Consider the following 19,697-nt stretch of genomic DNA (forward strand, 5'->3'; position numbering starts at 1 on the left):
GCCACCGCTCGAATTTGATGAGCTTCATGCAGTCACCACCAAGGAACCAGACTCGTTCAAGGAGGCAGAACATGCCCTGGAATGGCAGCAAGCCATGAAGGAAGAGATGGACGCCATCATCGCCAATGGGACATGGAGTCTCACTGAGCTCCCCACCGATCACCGTGCAATTGGCCTCAAGTGGGTCTATAAGGTGAAACGGGACCAGCGGGGTGCCATTGTTCATCACAAGGCGCGCCTAGTGGCCAAGGGGTACGTCCAGTGCTAGGGGGTGGACTTTGAGGAGGTGTTTGCGTCGGTGGCGTACCTTGAGTCCGTGCGGCTCATGGTCGCCATTGCCGCGCACTGGAACTGGCTGGTTCACCACATGGATGTGAAATCGGCCTTCCTGAATGGAGACCTCAAGGAGGAGGTGTACGTCGCTCAACCACCCGGCTTCATCGACAAGGACTACCCCAGCAAGGTACTGCGCCTTCACAAGGCGTTGTACGGACTGCGCCAAGCTCCTCATGCCTGGAACACCAAGTTGGACGCGACACTGCTCTCCCTCGGGTTCAGGCGCAGCGAGAATGAACACGACGTCTACACGCGCGGCAACGCACAAAAGCGGCTGATTGTCGGCATTTATGTCGATGATCTCATCATCACGGGCGGTGACGTTGCTGAACTACGGGTGTTCAAGGAGGACATGAAGAGGAGGTTCCAGATGAGTGACCTCGGCACACTATCGTACTACCTCGGCATCGAAGTGTGTCAGGCGCCATAGGGAATCACCATCTCCCAGGAGCGCTACGCCCAGAAACTGTTGGAGCGAGCAGGCATGCTCGACTGCAACCCGAGCAAGACGCCAATGGAGCCTCGGCTCAAGCTCCTCAAGGAGAGCACTGCCCCACACGTTGACGCCACTGCGTACAGGAGTATTGTGGGAGGTCTCAAGTACCTGCTTCACACACGCCCGGACTTGTCATACAGCGTCGGCTACGTAAGCAGGTTCATGGAGGCGCCAACGGAGGAGCACCAGGCTGCTGTCAAGCACATACTGCGCTATGTGGCAGGGACAACAGGTCTGGGCATTCACTACAAGCGTGGGGACAAGAAGAAGCTGCCGCGGCTGCACGGCTACAGCGATAGCGATTTCGCCGGTGACGCCAACGACCGTAAAAGCACCGGCGAGGTCATCTACTTCCTCGACAACGGGCCGATCTCATGGCAATCCAGCAAACAGAAGGTTGTGGTCCTCTCGTCGTGCGAAGCCGAATATATCGCGGCGGCGATTGCGACATGTCAGGGTGTCTGGCTTGCTCGCCTCTTTGTAGACTTGGTCGACGTCGAGGCCAAAGCACCGATCCTGCGGGTGGACAACAAGTCCGCCATCTCTCTTGTCAAGAATCCAGTGCACCACGACCGGACCAAGCATATTGACGTGAAGTACCACTACGTCCGGGAGTGTGCAGATCGAGGCTTGATTGATGTTTAGTTCATCGGAACGGCAGAGCAGCTAGGTGACATCCTTACCAAAGCACTCGGACGCCTGAAGTACGAAGAGCTTCGCAGCAAGATCGGCCTCACCAAGTTTCTCTCTACCGGCAACATGACTTAGGGGGTGATATGTTAGCCATTATAAGTCAGTTGCCGGATATGTACAGTAGGCTAGCTGGTTTCAGTTTTTACATTCAGTTAGCGTTAGCGGGTCAGACTTTCAGTTAGAGTCCGCGTGGCGTCGTCCACGTCGCGCGTCCGTCGCGGCATGTCCCAGCGGTTTGGGATGGCACTCCGTGATCACGAGCGTGCCGCCGTTTTTCCCGGCCACGATGGCCTTGTAATCTTCTTTTATTATCGCAATCTAAACAAGAAAACGCTGCCGGTTGACAGCACCAAAACTCCCGTGTTTTTGCAGTTCACCGAATTCACGCAAGAGAGAGGTAGAGAGCTCGCCGGCGATCCGAATTTCCGGCGGGCGAACTTCTGACAAGAATGACAGAACCTTGAATGGGTTGGCCTGGCAACCTAGAGAACTAGAAGCAAGATCACCTTCAAGTCGTTCCATATACCTTGAAAAGGGCGCATAGTCCACAGATTCTGGTACTGTGAAAGAGGATGTGCTGAGAAAATCTCTCTAAACAAGCCCTCGTGTTCAGTGTTGTAATTTCTTGGAAGGAAATCAAACTCACAAATTTGAATAGCTATGAATGGACAAGGAGACCAATACTGCCTACCCCCTTTATTTGCGGTAACTTTGGTAAATTGACATTTCAAATTTCCCCGTATTCCAACTGCCAATCTGAAACCTTGCATCCCCCCTAATCCCCTACTTTTTTTTAACTGTTTCTGCATTTATTTGATATACTTTTTCATATGAAGAATCATAAACACATTTGCGATTCTTAAGACCTTACGTTACTCTCTGTTGTGTTTCTGGAACTTATCACTACCTTTTCCTTCACATCTTCTTAAGAACTATTTAGCAGTGTTCAAATCTTTCAGTTATTCAGAATTCTACAATTCTAATACTGTTTATCATTGTCACATTGTTTATATGCATTAGTGATATTTCCATATGGTAGCTTCATATTTATTTTAGTTGAAGACCAAGTTATTGTCCGTACCTTCTTGTTATCTAATGCATATTGCATACTTTCTACTTCTTTCTACTGTGTAGTGTGGACCACTGACTCAGAGATAGTCAGGAAACGTGCTGATAAGGAGTTGTTTTTGTTTATGGGTTACAGTTTTGGCCCATGACAGAATGATTCTAATTGTTAAGTCTTTTTCTGCAGACCCATTCTTGCCTCACTAAAAACAAGGTCTAGACACTGTTGACCCGGGACCATTTCCTCAAGCTGTCCGCATTAGTTTATTTAACCTTTTTTTACTGTTAATCCTTGTCTTTAATAAGTAAACAATTCTCCTTACTATGGGACCAGGTCCAACCGTACACTGACTCATGGATTACTAATAAAATTGGGTGGTAGTACACAGGCCACGATTCAATATCATGCTCAGTGAGGTTTAAGCTATATCACGCTCCTGTTGATTAGACAACTCCTCCGATGAATATTCCCTTCTTCCTTCTATTATTGTCTTGTTACCTTTTGCTTGTGGAGTGTGGACCTGCCTGGTGGCCATGCATTACTGGAGCTCTTCTGCAGGCAATGGCAAGGATATCTGGTAACCTACAGTGTTGGTATGATTGCGGGAAACAAAACTTTTTTGCCCTGGTCAGTATACTTTTTGAATTGGACTTGTTTGGCAATGATTCCAATGGTTGTGCTTTACAGTAGGAGACCTTTTCTCTTGTGTTTACCGATGGTATCCTCCTCTAAAGTAAAAAAGTGGCTGTGGCTCTAGAGAATGATCCACTGACAAACAATACTGTAGAATGTGAATATGTGATTACTCCTCTGAATCCATGCTTAGTTATCCATTCCAACTTAATAAGATATTTTGGCTTTTCTCGATACATTGGTTTTACTATGTATCTAAACATAAAAGCCATGTATGTAGAAAAGTCAAAACGTCTTATAATTTGGAAAGGGTTGAGTAGCTAACAAGTTTATTCAGTTGTATGTGTAATTGCATTCTTTTCTTTCATACATAAACACTGTTGAATAGGATGATGCATATGCTTAACTTGTGAGATCAATAGTATCTTAATGCAATCCCGGGGGCTGTCTTGCCCCCCTCACGTTGAGTTTTTTTTTATTTAATGGATGGAGGTTGCGTTTCCATATATAGTTTTCTTGACCATTTCAATTTTAATTTCTTTCCCTCATTTGGTCAGTTCTTTGTTACCACATTGTTAGTTGTGAACATGGTGGTTTTTTCTATACCGGTTACTTTGATGACTAGCGAGTTTGTTCTGGTATGTATCTGTGTTTTGAACCTGTAACATCCATCTTATCTTTCCAGAATCTACAGAAGGGATGTACAATCTTAATGGTGCATTAATGTCCAATGCACATTACATGATATTACTCAGTTGCTAATTGCAATATTTTTTTGGCGAAAGACAGTTGTAACTATTGTCAGATAGCACTAGCAAACTGCAAAAAGGGTCTGTCCAAACCGACCAGACATTGTGTTGGCAGGCAGATCTGCTATCAAGATATGGTGTTCTCAGTGTTCCCACAATCCCAATTGGAGATACCCCAGTAACTTCTTCATGCTGCATTGTCTCTGCGATGTTGGTTGTGAGAGAAAGCAGGATTGTACAATACATTGACCTGATACTGGGTATATATGACGTATGGCTGTTGCGTTGGTACTGGCAGAAGCAAAAAGGTTCTAAAAGACAGAAAATCTGAGGCGATTGGGAAGCAATGTTTGCTCCATGATATGCCTGGTGAGACTGAAACGCTATTTCTCACTGCTAGTGTTGGACATGACAATGGAACCTTTTGTAGTACGATGATGGCTGTATTCTTTGTTTTCATCTAATTGTCTTGTTTCTTACAGCTGTAGATGCGGTGAATTACAGTGCCTTGAAACTTTGGAGATGGGTTGCCCATAGTTCTATACCTGCTCAATACCAGCCAGCAGCTTGCAAATATGGCCTGCCGCAAGAATCAAAACTAGCCATGGTTCAACGTGGAGAGTTGTTGGCACAAACAAGACATGTCTTAATGCTATTGTAGCCTTCCTGCTTCACACGCAGAACGGCTGAAGTGACCAGCCTAGGCAACATGGCATGGGAGAAATAGATGGAAAGGTTGGGTGGTTGACGTGGCCACTAAATGGAATCACATGAACCCTTAAAGACATGTACCAAAAGAGGAAGAAAAGAGGAAGAAGAGGGAGGACAGCAGAGGAAGGAAAAGGTAAGCATCTTTTATATAGTTTCAGCAGCTGAGAGGTGGAGGTGGCTGTGTAATTGCAGCTGCACGGGTGATGCATGAGTAACTTTCAACTGAAAAGCTTTAGCAGTTATCTTCTGTTCTTTAATCCCAAAGCGGCCTGCTTGCTGTTGGTTCTTCATGTGACCCCATGCAGGCATAAAGCAATGCCACCACCATGCTTGCACTGAAACTGTTGCAAAGTTCATCGCATGATTCCAGTTCTCCATGTTTTTCTTTCAATACGCATTTTACCCGTCTATACTTACTGCTTGGGTTTACTTTTGTGCAGTGCAGCTAGCAGCTTGAGCCCTGAGGACACTGAGCCAGGTAGTTTCCAACTAGCCTTGGGGTCCAATGATGCAATGATTCTTGCCTGTAATCATCCATGCAAGTGGAGAAAAAGGTGAATCAACTCTGTTAGATCCTGGGGAATAGTTATATACGTAACAATAGATACTCTACAGCATAAAGCTGGCTTATGTGACTTTAAACATTTTTTAAACTTGCCATCCACACGACCACACATTAGCTCATGGTAACCACAGTCCACAGCTGCATATATAGTAACACAGGGAGCTGGGAGGTAGAGAGGAGAGCCTAGCTTCTCTTTGGTCTCACTCTCGCTGCGTTGCCTTCCTGTCTTGGTGCCTCAATGGCTACCATCAGAGAGGAGTCCGACTACGACAGCAGCCGGTCCTCGCTCACCGCACCACGCTCCCGCCGGAGCTGGATCAGTGACATTGGCAGCTCCAGCTCGGTCTCGGTGCGCTCCTTCGGCCGAGGCTGGGATACACCAGCCGCGTCATGCCGCCACAAGCCTCACAAGGCGAACCAAGCCGAGTGGGAGGCCATCAGGCGCGTCCGTGCTACCGCAGGCCGCGTCGGTCTGGAGCACTTCCGCCTGGTGCGGCGTCTGGGCAGCGGCGACCTGGGGAACGTCTACCTCTGCCAGCTGCGCGATCCGTGGTCGACGGGGTGCCTGTATGCCATGAAGGTGGTGGACAAAGACGCGCTGGCGTTCCGCAAGAAGCTTCGGCGAGCGGAGGTGGAGCGTGAGATCCTTCGCACGCTCGACCACCCCTTCCTGCCGACATTGTACGCCGACTTCGAGGCGTCGCACTACGCCTGCCTCGTCATGGAGTTCTGCCCCGGCGGGGACTTGCATGTTGCCCGGCAGCGGCAGCCCTGCAGGCGATTCAGCATCTCCTCGGCGAGGTACTGTACGTTCCACATGAGCATTTTTGTTCTCATCACATCTGAAACTGGGCTTGGTAAGCAAAGTTCTGTTTCAGGGTCAAGTTTTGTTTATTTCAGTGTCACTTTTGTAAAAGCATGACGCTTTAGGCTAGTGATCCTCTTTTCATGTGCATCGGTGCTATAGCTTTCAGCTGGCTCTTTTTGTCTTGCCGTGTCAATCTTTCCAAGCAGATCTGTTGGAACCACTAGGGCTTTAACTAAGCTAATGATTTGAGCTGCATGTATAGCGACATGTATGCTCATAGATCCACTGTATTTGTATGCACAAGCTGGCGATGTTTATCCTCTCCAAATCACTGTTGAATGCAATTTATATTAAAGGCGCGGTTATCTTTGTGCAAAAAGAAGAAAAGCACAGCGGATTATGTATCTTTGTCTGACAGTGAACTGATATCGTTGGCAATTCGAATGATAGCAGGTTCTATGTGGCCGAGACGGTGCTAGCCCTGGAGTACCTGCACTTGATGGGGGTGGTGTACAGGGACCTGAAGCCGGAGAACGTCCTGGTGCGCGGCGACGGCCACATCATGCTCTCGGACTTCGACCTCTCCCTCAAGTGCGACGTCGTCCCGAGGCTGCTCCGGCACAACAGCCTCCTCCACAATGTCAGCGCTGCAGGTGGCTGGCGAGCAGACGCCGGGAAGCCGTCCTGCGTGCCACCGATCCAGCCGGTGCTGTCGTGCCTGTTCAACGGCGTGCACAAGTGCCAAGCAAAGGAGGGCGCGCCGGCAAAGCCCGGCCACGATGGCCGCGAGGCGGACAGCACCGACGACAGGACGTCGGAGCCCTGTGACAGCAACCCGGAGCTGGTGGTGGAGCCCGTGTCGGCGCGGTCCAAGTCGTTCGTGGGCACTCACGAGTACCTGGCGCCGGAGGTGATCTCCGGGCAGGGCCACGGCAGCGCCGTCGACTGGTGGACCCTGGGGGTGTTCATGTACGAGATGATATACGGGCGGACGCCGTTCAAGGGCGAGAACAACGAGAAGACGCTGGTCAACATCATCAAGCAGCCGCTGGCCTTCCCGCGTGTCGCGGCGGCCAGCGGCAGGGAGTGGGACGAGCACCTGCGGGCGCAGGACCTCATGACCCAGCTCCTGGCCAAGAATCCCAAGAAGCGGCTGGGCGGCTGCACGGGGTCGGCCGAGGTGAAGAGGCACGACTTCTTCAAGGGCGTGAACTGGGCGCTCGTCAGGTCCGTCCGGCCCCCCGAGGTGCCCAAGCCGCTGGTGGTGCCGGCGCCCGCGCCGGCGCAGAAGAAGGTGCTGATGATGAGCAGGAAGGAGCGGCAGGAGCCGTACAACTACAACCCCCGGTCCGACGAGCGCTTCGAGTACTTCTAGGTCGTTCATTGGCGTCGATCTCCATCGTTTGAACGTACGGCAGCATGCATTGGTGACGATGAAGTGTACATAGGGCGTGATTGTTAGCCGAATCGGGCCGTTTCTGCATGCCGCTCGTTTGGTTGTTGGTCTCGCATCTTTCGTATCTTTTCGTTTATCTGTGCTCCTTCATTCCGTACGACTTCGTCTTCTCAATTTTTTCTTTTCTCTCCATACAGGATGGCTTAGATTCAGGTATGGCGTAGGAACCCATGTGTCATACACTTAAAACTTCTATCTATGCATGCAACCAAACAAAATCTCTATCTCATACTGAACCAATAACCAAACATGACTAAGTGTATAATTTAAGCATGCATCTCACCGTTCTAAACCGGTTCTTCATCCCGGCACCCACTCGTCCAAGCAACCAATCACGCCCGTAGAGTAGCCAACCAATCACGCCCACGATACGCTCTTGAAGACCGGAGCATGTACCAATCAGGCTCGCTGTAGGGATCGTGGTTACGTATCTGGCCAATAAAGATTTTGCAGCTTCTCGTTTTACTAGTTTCTCTCCCAACATGATGGATCGATCCTGTTAAAAGAGACCTTCCCTTGGCCGTGCCATGGACATATTACAGTGCAAAGCGTGTGGTTCCAGCGTCCAGACCAGCAGTGGCAGGCACGCTGCCGGCCGGGGAGATTGAAGCGAAGCGAGCAGAAATCACGGAGCGCGGCGGATGTGGATGGTCGGGGGCGGCATGGAGCGGCGGCAGCCACGGGCGGGGGGCCCCGGACGCCGTGCCGGTCGGCTCTCATGGCGCCCCCGCGCACGCGCGTTTTGTCCCGTTTCCCCGTGCGCCCGGGCCAGCCCCCACCACCACCTGGTCGCGCAGGCGCACTCGGCACGCACCCAGGAGGCCAGGAGGCCAGGACCCCAGACCCCAGCCACCACCACCCCACCCCCGAGGCCCCGGTCGATGCAGCCTTGCCGGTTCGTATCCGCTGGCTAGCCGCGCGCAGTGGCAGTGGCAGAGACTTCGTTCTCCGGCCAGCTTGCTTAGCCCTGCTAGCTGCCAAGCCGTGTCTGCGGCGCTCTCGTTGACATGTGGGGCCATCGGACTCGGACAGGACGTGGCGCTGGCGCGCAATGCTGGTCGGCCGCTCATCCGTCAATGTCCCAGGCGTAGGAAGGAAAGGGTACGCGACTACAGCGCGTTGATGATAGCAGGCAGGCAACCTGCGCTAGCTGCTCGCTCGAGCGGTGTGCGGGCACGTTCGGTTCGCGCGTCGTATCCTGCCGCCGCGGACCGGACGGCCGCGAAACGACGGGGAGCCGAGAGCGAGGCCGTGACCGGAAGGACGCAACGCACGCACGCCGATCAGTCTGCCTGCTGCCAGTACGTGCCAGGAGTAGTAGGAGAGCTGTCGCGGCCGCGCCGCTAGCTGCGGGCCTGCGGCAGGAGGGCGCCGGCCGGCGTGAAAAACGGTTTGCAGCGGGACAAATTTACTGGAGAGGCGGCTAGCAACGGAGCTGTCCCGCGTATTTGGGAGATAAATAGAACAACACTACGAATAAGTTTGGTTCGTAGGGGCGAGTCCCTCATTCGTCATCCCCGGTGTTTGTATTTGTAGAGACGGCTGGTGACGCGTATAATTACCTGCTATTTGTAGGGGCGGCTCAATCACCAGTCGTCCCTACAAATGACTCACATATAAAAAAAACTGCAGCACCTTCTTCTTCCTCGGGTCACTCATTTCAATCCGTGAAAGAAAGGTGGAGAGGTCTTGGACACCTCCCAAAAATTGCTCTACTAAGGGGGAATGTTTTAGTCTCAAATTCTTTGGTTGAGAGGTTATAGAAGGTAAGAAATTGCTATTCATACTTTTTTTTGAAGTTTTAATAGTTAGTTAGTAATTAGAGTTTTGTTTTTCTCTCTCTTCTATGATGCTTGAGCTACTTACGATGTAAATTAAGTTTTGAATGTACTAGGGTACATTAGATAGGGAACAAGATCATACTCTTATTTGGTCCATGTTTCTTGATTTTTGTGAATAATTAGTTAATTTTATGGATGTTTCATGTGCATATAGATCTAGATTTAGGGTTTGGTTTTTTATTAATTTTGTTTTTGTAAATTTATGTTTGATGAAATTAGACTAGAGTTTGTATGAAAGATATTGAGTAAAATATAACTGTTGTTAATTGTTGTCTTTAAAATTGTATATTGTAATCAATAAATATGTATTTTAATTATTTATTAATAAATGGGCCATTAATTAATTTTCCTCTACCATGGTGTGTTTGTATGCTTTATGTAATTATATTTGATTTATATTCATATATATCTGAAGTATATACAATTATTCTTAAGTAATTATTAATTTGATTTATTTTTATATATATCTGAATAAGTAGTTATTTAATGTTTATTTTGTTGTTGTTGTAAAAGATGGAGTACAGAAACTCTTGGATGTATAGTTCGTTAAGGTTCAAGGTAGGTTTACCAATTCCTTTCATGTCGGTTCTAAGTCGATACGTGTATAATCGAGCATACCCAGAGGGCTTCATGATAGAGGGTTACAGTACTAAAGAAGTCGTCGAGTGCTGTGAAGAGTACCTAAAAGTACAGAAAGAGATTGGTAGACCCGATTCTCGTCACAAGGGTAGGCTGGCTAGGAAGGGCACCAGTGGTAGAAAAGTGTTCATTGACCATGATTACAAAGAGATGAGTCGGACGCATTACAGTGTCTTGCAGAGTACACAACCGATGCAACCATACATTGATGAACACTTGGTTATCATTATGGCGGAGAGAAATGATCGTTCGGATGATTAGGTCATGAAACAGTATAAGCAACGACTAACTACATGGTTGAAGGACCAAAATATACTAACTAGAGAATACATAGACTCTATTACCATCAGTAGGTTGGCGGAGGGGCCATCGAGACAAGTGACATCTTGAAATGCTTATGACATCAATAGGTATACGTACTATACCCTCGCAAAGGATAGTAAATATGTGAACCAAAACAACGGCGTTCGAATAGAGGCTCTCGATGGATTGGGGCAAAATATCCAATACTTTGGCATCATTGAAGAGATATAGGAACTTGACTATAGAAGGGATATAACGGTAGCTCTGTTTCGATGCCGCTGGATCAAACAACATCAACTGAACGAGATTGGATTGACAGTCCTAGACCTCAAGAATCTAGGCTACCAAGATAACTCTTGGGTGCTTGCTTCACGTGTCGTCCAAGTTTTCTATATGTTTAACCCATAAAGTAACCTCCTTCCGAAGAAGAAGACAAAACACATAGTTGCCTCCGAAAAACAGCACATTATCGGAGTTGATGACGTTGACGATGTTGAAGTTTACAATAACTACGATGAGATGCCGCTATTCACAGACTTTCCTAAGAAGATCAGTGTTGTGAAAAAGAATCTACCCAAAAACATATTGCTATGGGAACAAAAATGTGTCAAAGAAAAAGTCATTACAACGGGCTAGCTAGTTGTTGAACATGGAGTATTTGTGTAAGTGTGTGTTTATAAGACTTCATTTATGCATGTGTATAAGACTATATATTTATATATGTGTGTAAGACTATATATTTATGTATGTGTGTGAGACTACTTTATGCATATGTGTGAGACTACCCTTTGCAACATCTAGATAAATCTATTTCAACATCCACTTTATTACTACTAAAATTTTATGAAATGAAGAAATGACCAAAATAAAAATAGGAGATAGTGATGTGTTCAACAACTTTTATATTCATCACCTTTACAGCTGAAATCATTTAGTGGTTGAAAATCAGGTTTGAAGCTGTTATTTTCTGAAATTCAAAATTTGAATTATTTAAATTTTGTCAAATAAAAAGATAACCAAAATAAAAGTTGTAGATAGTGATGTGTTCAACAACTTTTATATTCATCACTTTTACAACTGAAATCATTTAGTGGTTGAAAATCAGCTTTAAAGCTGTCATTTTCTGAAAATCAAAATTTGAATTGTTCCAAATTAGTGACAAAGATAGATGACTAGACTAAAATGATAGAGCATGATTTTAAAAATTTTTAGAAAAAAAACCATCACATTTGGAGTTAGAATGAGGAAGAAAAACTAGTCACAAGTTTCAGCCACAAATTAAAAAGAGAAATCACACTTGCTCATCATTGATCATCATGAACAATTATGATTTTTCTTTTTAATCTCTAGGTAAAATTTGTAATTAGTCTTTCTCCCTCATACTAGCTCCAAATGTGATGATTTTTTTACTAAAATTTTCTAAAATCATGACCTATCAAGTTGCTGTGTTGATTTGGTCATTTTTTCATTTGACAAAGTTTGAGCAATTTAAATTTTTAAATTTAAAAAATGACAAGTTCTAACGATATTTTCAACCATTAACTGATTTCAGCTGAAAAATGATGAATACCAAAGTTGTATAACTCATCAAGATCTATAACTTTTATTTTGGTTATTTCTTCATCTGATAAAGTGATAGTAAACATTATTCATAAATCAACATGTCTCTCGTATAGTTCATAAATTATGAGCCATATGTGAATTTGTGAACAATGTTTACTAATACTTTGACACATGAAGAAGTGGCTAAAATAAAAGTTGTAGATAGTGATGAGTTCAACAACTTTTATGTTCACGACTTTTATTGTTGAAATCATTTAAGGTTTCAAAATCTTGTTTGAAGTTGCCATTTATTAAAATTCAAAATTTCAACTGTTCAAATTTGGTCAAATGAAAAGATGATCAAAATAAAAGTTTTACATATTGATGAGTCTTACAACTTTGGTATTCATAAGTTTTTCAGCTGAAATCATTCACTCTTTCAAAATATTGTTTCAAGTTGAAATTATTTAAATTTTAAATTTTGAGTCATTTAAACAAAGTTACATGACAAGATGACCAAAATAAAAGTTGTACATGTTGATGAGTTATACAACTTTTATGTTTACAAAATTTTTATTTTAGGTCATTTAATGTCCTAAAATTATAGTCGAAGTTTTAAAATTTAAATTATAGTCATATGACAAGATTGAGTTATGTTTACAACTTTTACGACTACAATTATTTATATATATATTTGTTCATATATAGAATAATAAAAAATATTATATACATTTACTTTGTGTTTTTATGATATAAAAAATACAGAATTAATAATTTAATAAAATAGAAAATATTTGTAGGGGCGGCTCGATCAGGAACCGCCCCTACAAATGCATTTGTAGGGGCGGCTGGATAAGGAACCGCCCCTACAAATCGTTCTGGGTATATAGGCACGGGCGCTCGGGTGAACAAGTGTTGGGCGCTCTCTTCTTCTTCCCGACGCTGTCAAGCTGCCCAACCTTTTCCCTGGCGCCCACGGTGCTCCCGCTAGGGTTTTAGAGCCCGAGCGCCTCGCTCCACGCCCCATCTCCACGGTGGCTAGGGCTCCTCTGCAACATCGCCACCCCTCCAGCCCTCCTGTCCCTAGGGCTCCTTGGCCCTCCGCCACCGCGAGTTGAGGTAGCCTCACGGCATGGCTCCTCCCTCCCTACAGCGTGCCTCCTTACACCCCATGGTGCGCCGTACGGCTTGAGCCTCCCCGTCGCTGTCGCCATCGCCGTCGAGATCCCCCTCTGCCGCCACTCCTCCTGTCCCCGTCGAGTCCCCCTGCAGGTACGCTCGCTTGGCTCCTCCCTCTCGTGATTGGAATCTTGGATAGGAGTAGTAAGAGTCTGTGATTTGCTATTGGACACCTTCATGTGAAAAAAAAATTCTTCAAAATCTTGGATGGGAGACACTAGTTTGCGCTGAAAGTTACTACAATGAAATTCTAGTTTTTTTGACAGAGAGAAATTAATAGACCACTGTAGTGGCCTCTGTGATGATCAAAACTCAGACCACAGGTTCTGTAAAATGACATTTTAATTTCACCCGGCCACTAATTCCTAGCATTTTTGGGCAGATGTGCCAACAGAAACAAATTTAGCAACCCATACTTCAAATGTATTAAATCATACTCTAATTTTGCCTACTCACTATCCACATACATTATGTTTGGGGGACAATACTCTACAAACTTTCATAATAATATTTTGGTTCGACATTTTGAGCGCCACTAGGACCTAGTGAAAGGGTTGTTTCAGCTGGTGAATGACTGGTATGATTTTTTAACTGGGTGAAACTATCTTTAGATATTTGAGCAACACAGCCTTGTATTCCCAAGCAAGTTGGGGTAGTCTAGAGGTGAAACTCAACATGAGAGACAAAAAATGTAGAAGAGCAACAGGAAAAAGAGTTCCTAGCAATGGTAATATGAGTAGACCAGTAGCCTAGTATTGGTTCTGGAATGTGGATTACTGATTTCCATGCATTTCTATCCCTGGCCACTGTGTTAACCATCAGAAGCTAAAAGCAAATTCTTTATGGATTGTGCTTTCTTGAAAATCTGTATCAGTACTTTCTTGTTTCTTCCCTATTAGCATTTGAACAAAATATGTTACTTGAAAGGGCGTACATAAAGGGCCATAGTAAGATTTATCAAGGTTCTTATTGGGGACCTTTTGTTCGTTGTATTTGCATTTTCCATGTTGTCTTGAAGGCTAATTATTACCATGTGATGGGAGGCCTTAATGTCACTGCCATGCAGTGGATCTGCTAGAGCTTGCAAACTCTTTTATGGAGAACTAATGTGATGAGTACAGGCCCGATCTTCCGAGAGGTAGCCGGTAAGTTCGATTTTGTGGAGATCACGACGTTGGCGATCTGGCTTCAAATCAGACGTGATTCGAACCCTGCAACCGTTACACCACTGCTCCGTTGGTTATCAACCAAGCACAACTTGATTGACCTCGCCAAGAAGGCTTTTCCTACAAGCGAATCGAAGAGCACAAGCAAGAAGGTAAAACACACAATCTGAAATTGCAAATATGAATGACTCGAATACCAATAGAGGATTCAAGAACTCGGTTCCAAAGGACTAATCGACACAGTGGAGGAGATCAAGAACGGGGGCCCTGGATCACTGTAAAAGGATTTGTCACCACAGTTACAATGAACGATTCAGTTTCTCGATGGAAAACTAAACTCTAAACAAAACCCAATTATGTAGCAGCGGTGGTGGCTGTGTTTATAGTCTAAGACTCGACCTAGGGTTGGGGACGGCCAGGGGTTGGGCGCCCACAACTTGGGCTTAAGGCCCGACACGATACATGGCCAAGTTGGCCCAAATAGGTGATGCAGCACCTTGCCGTAGTCACACAGAATGATTCATGGACCTTCTAGAGCTGGGACTAGATCGAAAACGACGGCGTCGTCGTCCCCTTTCTAACGCATCCAAGAATGGCCCGTTTCGATGTCGTATGAGAAAGTTATGACCGAAACAGTGACGATGTGTCTGCTGAATCCGAGGGCGACGTGGCAGCTGAGTTGGGAACGAATTGCAACTTGGGAAAGACCATGACGTCGGTGTGTCCAGCGTGGCGATGTCCTCATCATCCTCCCCTTCTCGAATTGGAGTCGTCCTTGACTCCATCTTGGCGATGTCCTCATCATCCTCTCCTTCTAGATTTGGAGTCGTCCTCGACTCCATCCCATCATCAGTGAACTCCTGCAAAAGGTTAGTGACAGTAGGCAATGCACCAGACATAAAAGGTTGACAAAACATAGTATAACATGGTGCATCAGGATTATCACATAACTCAGCAGTAGCAGAAGTTGTAGCAAGAAAAGCACCTCCTTTTAACTTAATCCCATTATTTTTAGCAATGTCTGTTGGAGGTTTATTTTTGATCTCATTAGCATGTTTAATAATATCCGTAGGAGACAAAGGCAGCAATGTAATTTTCTTGTCCTTATGTATGATAGTGTATGTATTAGTTCTACCATGGTGTAAAGCATCATTATCAAATTCCCATGGACGACCTAACAAAATGGAGCAAGCTTGCATAGGGACAACATCAAAATCAGCAGTATCATGATAAGAGCCTGTGAAAAAGCTAATGCATGCTGATTTAGTTACCTTAGTCTTACCACTATTATTGAACCATTGAAGTTTATATGGATATGAATGTTGTCGTGTGGTCAAGCCAAGCTTGTCAACCAAATCTGAACTCACCAAGTTGTTGCAACTCCCGCTATCAATGATAGTGAGAACACGACAACCCTGCACAATGAGATACATGTGGAACAAATTGTGGCACTGGATCTTCATCTCTTCTTCATGTCCCACATGTGTACTCAACACACGCTGCACAAGAAGGCTAGGGTAGTCCACGGCAGCAGCCACGGAGTCAATGGTGATGGCCTCCTTGTCTTGATCGCCCTCAGTGGGATCTGCATCAATGTTAGCAGCAAGGGCTAAATCATCTTCAACATCACTAGCACTTACATATCCATCCTCGGTAGCAATGAAAGCGCGACGACTGGGGCATTCCTTCATGACATGTCCCATGCCTTTGCATCGGTGGCAAATGATTTTAGAGCTAGACGAGGAGGAGCTAGTAGAAGCACCCGGAGTGCCACCTTTCTTGAGCTGTGAAAACTACATATTAGACAATTTACTTACCCCGGAAGAAAATGGAGGTGTAGATGGCTGTGGTGCAATAGGAAGCTTGGGTGTCTCCGGCTCGGAACGCTGCTAAAAATTCCTCCCATTGTTAGACCTGAAAGGCTGGCGTTGTTTGCGTCCCTGTACTTCTCGTTCTGCCTTAATAGCAAGATGATACAATTGGAAAAAATTACGCCATTCTTTGTAATCAAGTATGTTCTGTATATCATGGTTTAAACCACCAAAAAATCTAGCACTAGCATCATGATTATCTTCATTTATACCACAACGTGCTAAACCAATAAGCAATTCTTGATAGTATGCTTCTACTCCTTTATCACCTTATTTTAAAGTTTGTAGTTTCAAACGTAAATCACATTGGTAATAAGGAGGAACAAAATGAGATTTCATACGTTGCTTTAAAACATTCCAAGTTTAAGGCACAGCAGCAGTATTATTGGCATTGCAAAGATCACTCCACCAGAACAAAGCAAAATTAGTAAACTCACTAGTAGCAAGTCTAACTCTATGCTCAGCAGGAACATTATGAGAATCAAATTTTTATTGAACAGCAAGCTCCTAATCTAAATATGCCTCTGGATCAACATTACCAGCAAAAGGAGGTAGACTAAATTTAATTTTAGCAAAAGGATCATTATTACCATGATTATTACCTTCCATACCGCGACGATTGAAGTTGAGGCGACGACGGGCACCACCGTCAGCATACGCATCTTCATCACCAAAAGCATCCATATCTTCATCATCAGCACGATAAGGTGGAGGGCGTTGCTCAAGCTGTTCAATGCGGGTGACCAGATTATTCATGTTGCGCGTCAGCTCGGTCATAAGATTGCGTTGTTCAGTCATGAACGTTGTAAGCTCGCCCTTGGACATGCACTCATTGAAGTCCGTCGGAGTTCCTGCCATGGTTAGAAGATAGAAAAAGACAACACCAAAGTATTATCCTTATCAACTAAAAGGAAACAAGTGGTGGTGGTGGTGGTGATGGTGGTGAAAGTGGAATGCAAAATCACAAGCGGCTTACCACCGTCTTGCCTATATTCTTACCAACGCCAAACAGGAGCAAAACCAAAGTGACGAAGCAATCTGTTGTTGAGCGTGGGTAACAATTGCAAGATGAACCTGTGCTGACAGAAGAATATGTGGAGCTATGGGTAGGCACACAATATGACAGCAAGGATTATCAATTAACGAGTGCAGAGTAACGATTGTTCAATCTGGATCCAAAGTATAAATCACAGGTGCTGGCTAAGACGTGTCGAGACGTAGCGCAACAAGGTGAAAACAAATGACGATCGAAAGAACTCACAGAACAAGCAAATAGCCCGGACTTCTCCTTTTTTCCTGAATTTTTTTTCTGGATTTTTCCAAAAGGCACTAGTAGGAAACAAACTTTTTTTATTATTTTTTCACTATTTTTTATATACTTTTCTCTGAACAAGGATCACAAAAGATGCAACCACAAAAATTGGCACCTACAACTGAGGTGGGATGTGGTCTACAGAAATTCAGCACGTTCTCTGAAAAACGTGCAAAAACTTTGACAATTTTTTTCTATATTTTCCCGAATTTTTTTGGCAATTCTGATGAAACCAAACAGGGCGTAGCCAAGTTTGGGTCGGCTCCAAATGCTGTCAAGAAGCTGCTGAAAAAATTTCAGATTTTTCTGATAAACGAGCGAAAAGTTATGCCTGTTTTATCGAAGGTATCTCAAGGTATGTTTTCCGGAAGGCACAACACGGCGGCGGCAGTTAGGGCAAAGCGTCCCTAAACTCTAACACCGATCACAGGATCGTCACTATGACTAACAGCAGTAGGTATTCGCCTGATGATGTAAGGAGGGCTGCGATGTAGGTAAAATAAGAGCGGCTGGCAACCTATCTAGGGTTTGCGCGGCGGCGAGAAGTTACACAAGGCGGCTAGCGGGGCAAGTCAAGTAATGTGGTGGCTTCGACTTGTTGTTTGGGAACGGTGGATGGGATAGCGACGGAAAACAAAAATCACAGTAACAGGCGATTGAACTATGACCACGAACACAATCCTAAACCAGCAACAAGACTCGGCCACGGACACAAACTCAACAACATGAATCTGAAACGAAATTACAAAGGCACAAAGGGCGATAGGACAGCGAAAATTGAAATATTTTTGGGCTTTTTGTGGACTCTAGGTAATGAACAAATATGAATCTAAGGCAAACAAGATTATACCTCACGGTAAACCTAAAATATCTGATACCAATTGATGAGTACAGGCCCGATCTTCCGAGAGGTAGCTAGTAAGTTTGATTTTGTGGAGATCACGACGTTGGCGATCCGGCTTCAAATCAGACGTGATTCGAACCCTGCAACCGTTATACCACTGCTCCATTGGTTATCAACCAAGCACAACTTGATTGCCTCGCCAAGAAGGCTTTTCCTACAAGCGAATCGAAGAGCACAAGCAAGAAGGTAAAACACGCAGTCTGAAATTGCAAATATGAATGACTCGAATATCAATAGAGGATTCAAGAACTCGGTTCTAAAGGACTAATCGACACAGTGGAGGAGATCAAGAACGGGGCCCTAGATCACTGTAAAAGAATTTGTCACCACAGTTACAATGAACGATTTAGTTTCTCGATGGAAAACTAAACTCTAAACAAAACCTAATTGTGTAGCAGTGGCGACGGCTGTGTTTATAGTCTAAGACTCGACCTAGGGTTAGGGACGGCCAGGGGTTGGGCCCCCACAACTTGGGCTTAAGGCCCGACATGATACATGGCCAAGTTGGCCCAAATAGGTGATGCAACACCTTGCCGTGGTCACACAGAATGATCCACGAACCTTCTGGAGCTGGGACCAGATCCAAAACGACGGCGTCGTCGTCCCCTTTCCAACGCATCCAAGAACGGCCCGTTTCGATGTCGTATGAGAAAGTTATGACCGAAACAGTAACGACGTGTCTGCTGAATCCGAGGGCGACGTGGCAGCTGAGTTGGGAACGAATTGCAACTTAGAGAAGACCATGGCGTCGGTGTGTCCAGCGTGGCGATGTCCTCATCATCCTCCCCTTCTCGAATTGGAGTCGTCCTCGACTCCATCTTGGTGATGTCCTCATCATAATGCATTCTATTTTTGTTGGGATAGAGCTCTAGCCTAACACCATATAAATTACTTGGGAGTTGTGTTATTGCTCTGTGTTTTCTTGTTCTTATTCTTGTACTTGGTTGTGCATGCTTGCAAAGTTCCTTGGGACAGCAGCATCTAAGAGTAAAATACCTAACTTGTTTAAGTGAAAAGAAAAGAAAAGCAGTTGAAGTGTTGTTTTTAGTTAGCGAAAATTCTTCAGGAATTCTACCATTGAAAATCAAGTTTTTACTTGCTTAGTTATCATTCTGCATATAGTTTAAATTTTATGGACTCAATCTGTCATTGAGAAGAAATGGCCAAGGATATTATTAACCTAGCTATAGCCAGCCTGTAGAAATGTCCAACCCTACGCCGCCTATGGGAAAAGCTCACGTGAGGGAAAGAAGAGGCCTTCCGGCCACGTGCTCGGGCGGCTGCGAAGAGGAGAGGGATGGGGATGGAGGGGGTTAGCGGCGGCGGCGCTGCTTCCGCCCGTGTCACCCCAAAGTAATCTTGTTGCACCGTTCACTTTTTGGGTGCAAAATTGCAGCAGATTGATTTTTTTTCTTAGATTTATCTCT

At 45.2% G+C, this 19,697-nt stretch overlaps 2 protein-coding genes across 4 annotated transcripts; both read left to right on the plus strand.

The window, feature by feature from the left end:
* The first annotated feature begins 850 nt into the window (after positions 1-850).
* LOC136460218 (secreted RxLR effector protein 161-like) lies at positions 851-1,477 on the plus strand. The gene has a single exon (XM_066460007.1). It carries the CDS (start codon positions 851-853, stop codon positions 1,475-1,477), a length of 627 nt encoding a protein of 208 aa, XP_066316104.1.
* A 3,345-nt stretch (positions 1,478-4,822) lies between these two features.
* Positions 4,823-7,604, plus strand: LOC136457650 (protein kinase PINOID 2-like). 3 transcript variants are annotated; one of them, XM_066457672.1, is made up of 3 exons: positions 4,823-5,238; positions 5,502-6,050; positions 6,508-7,604. In XM_066457672.1, exons 1-3 carry the CDS (start codon positions 5,045-5,047, stop codon positions 7,430-7,432), a joined length of 1,668 nt encoding a protein of 555 aa, XP_066313769.1. In that variant the 5' UTR covers positions 4,823-5,044; the 3' UTR covers positions 7,433-7,604. The 3 variants fall into 3 exon arrangements, with proteins under 3 accessions (XP_066313769.1, XP_066313770.1, XP_066313771.1); XM_066457673.1 differs by having other exon boundaries at positions 6,511-7,604; XM_066457674.1 differs by lacking the exon at positions 4,823-5,238 and having other exon boundaries at positions 5,264-6,050; positions 6,511-7,604.
* The last annotated feature ends 12,093 nt before the right edge of the window (positions 7,605-19,697 follow it).

Source organism: Miscanthus floridulus, chromosome 6, assembly GCF_019320115.1.
Source record: "Miscanthus floridulus cultivar M001 chromosome 6, ASM1932011v1, whole genome shotgun sequence".
Classification (NCBI taxonomy): Eukaryota; Viridiplantae; Streptophyta; class Magnoliopsida; order Poales; family Poaceae; genus Miscanthus; species Miscanthus floridulus.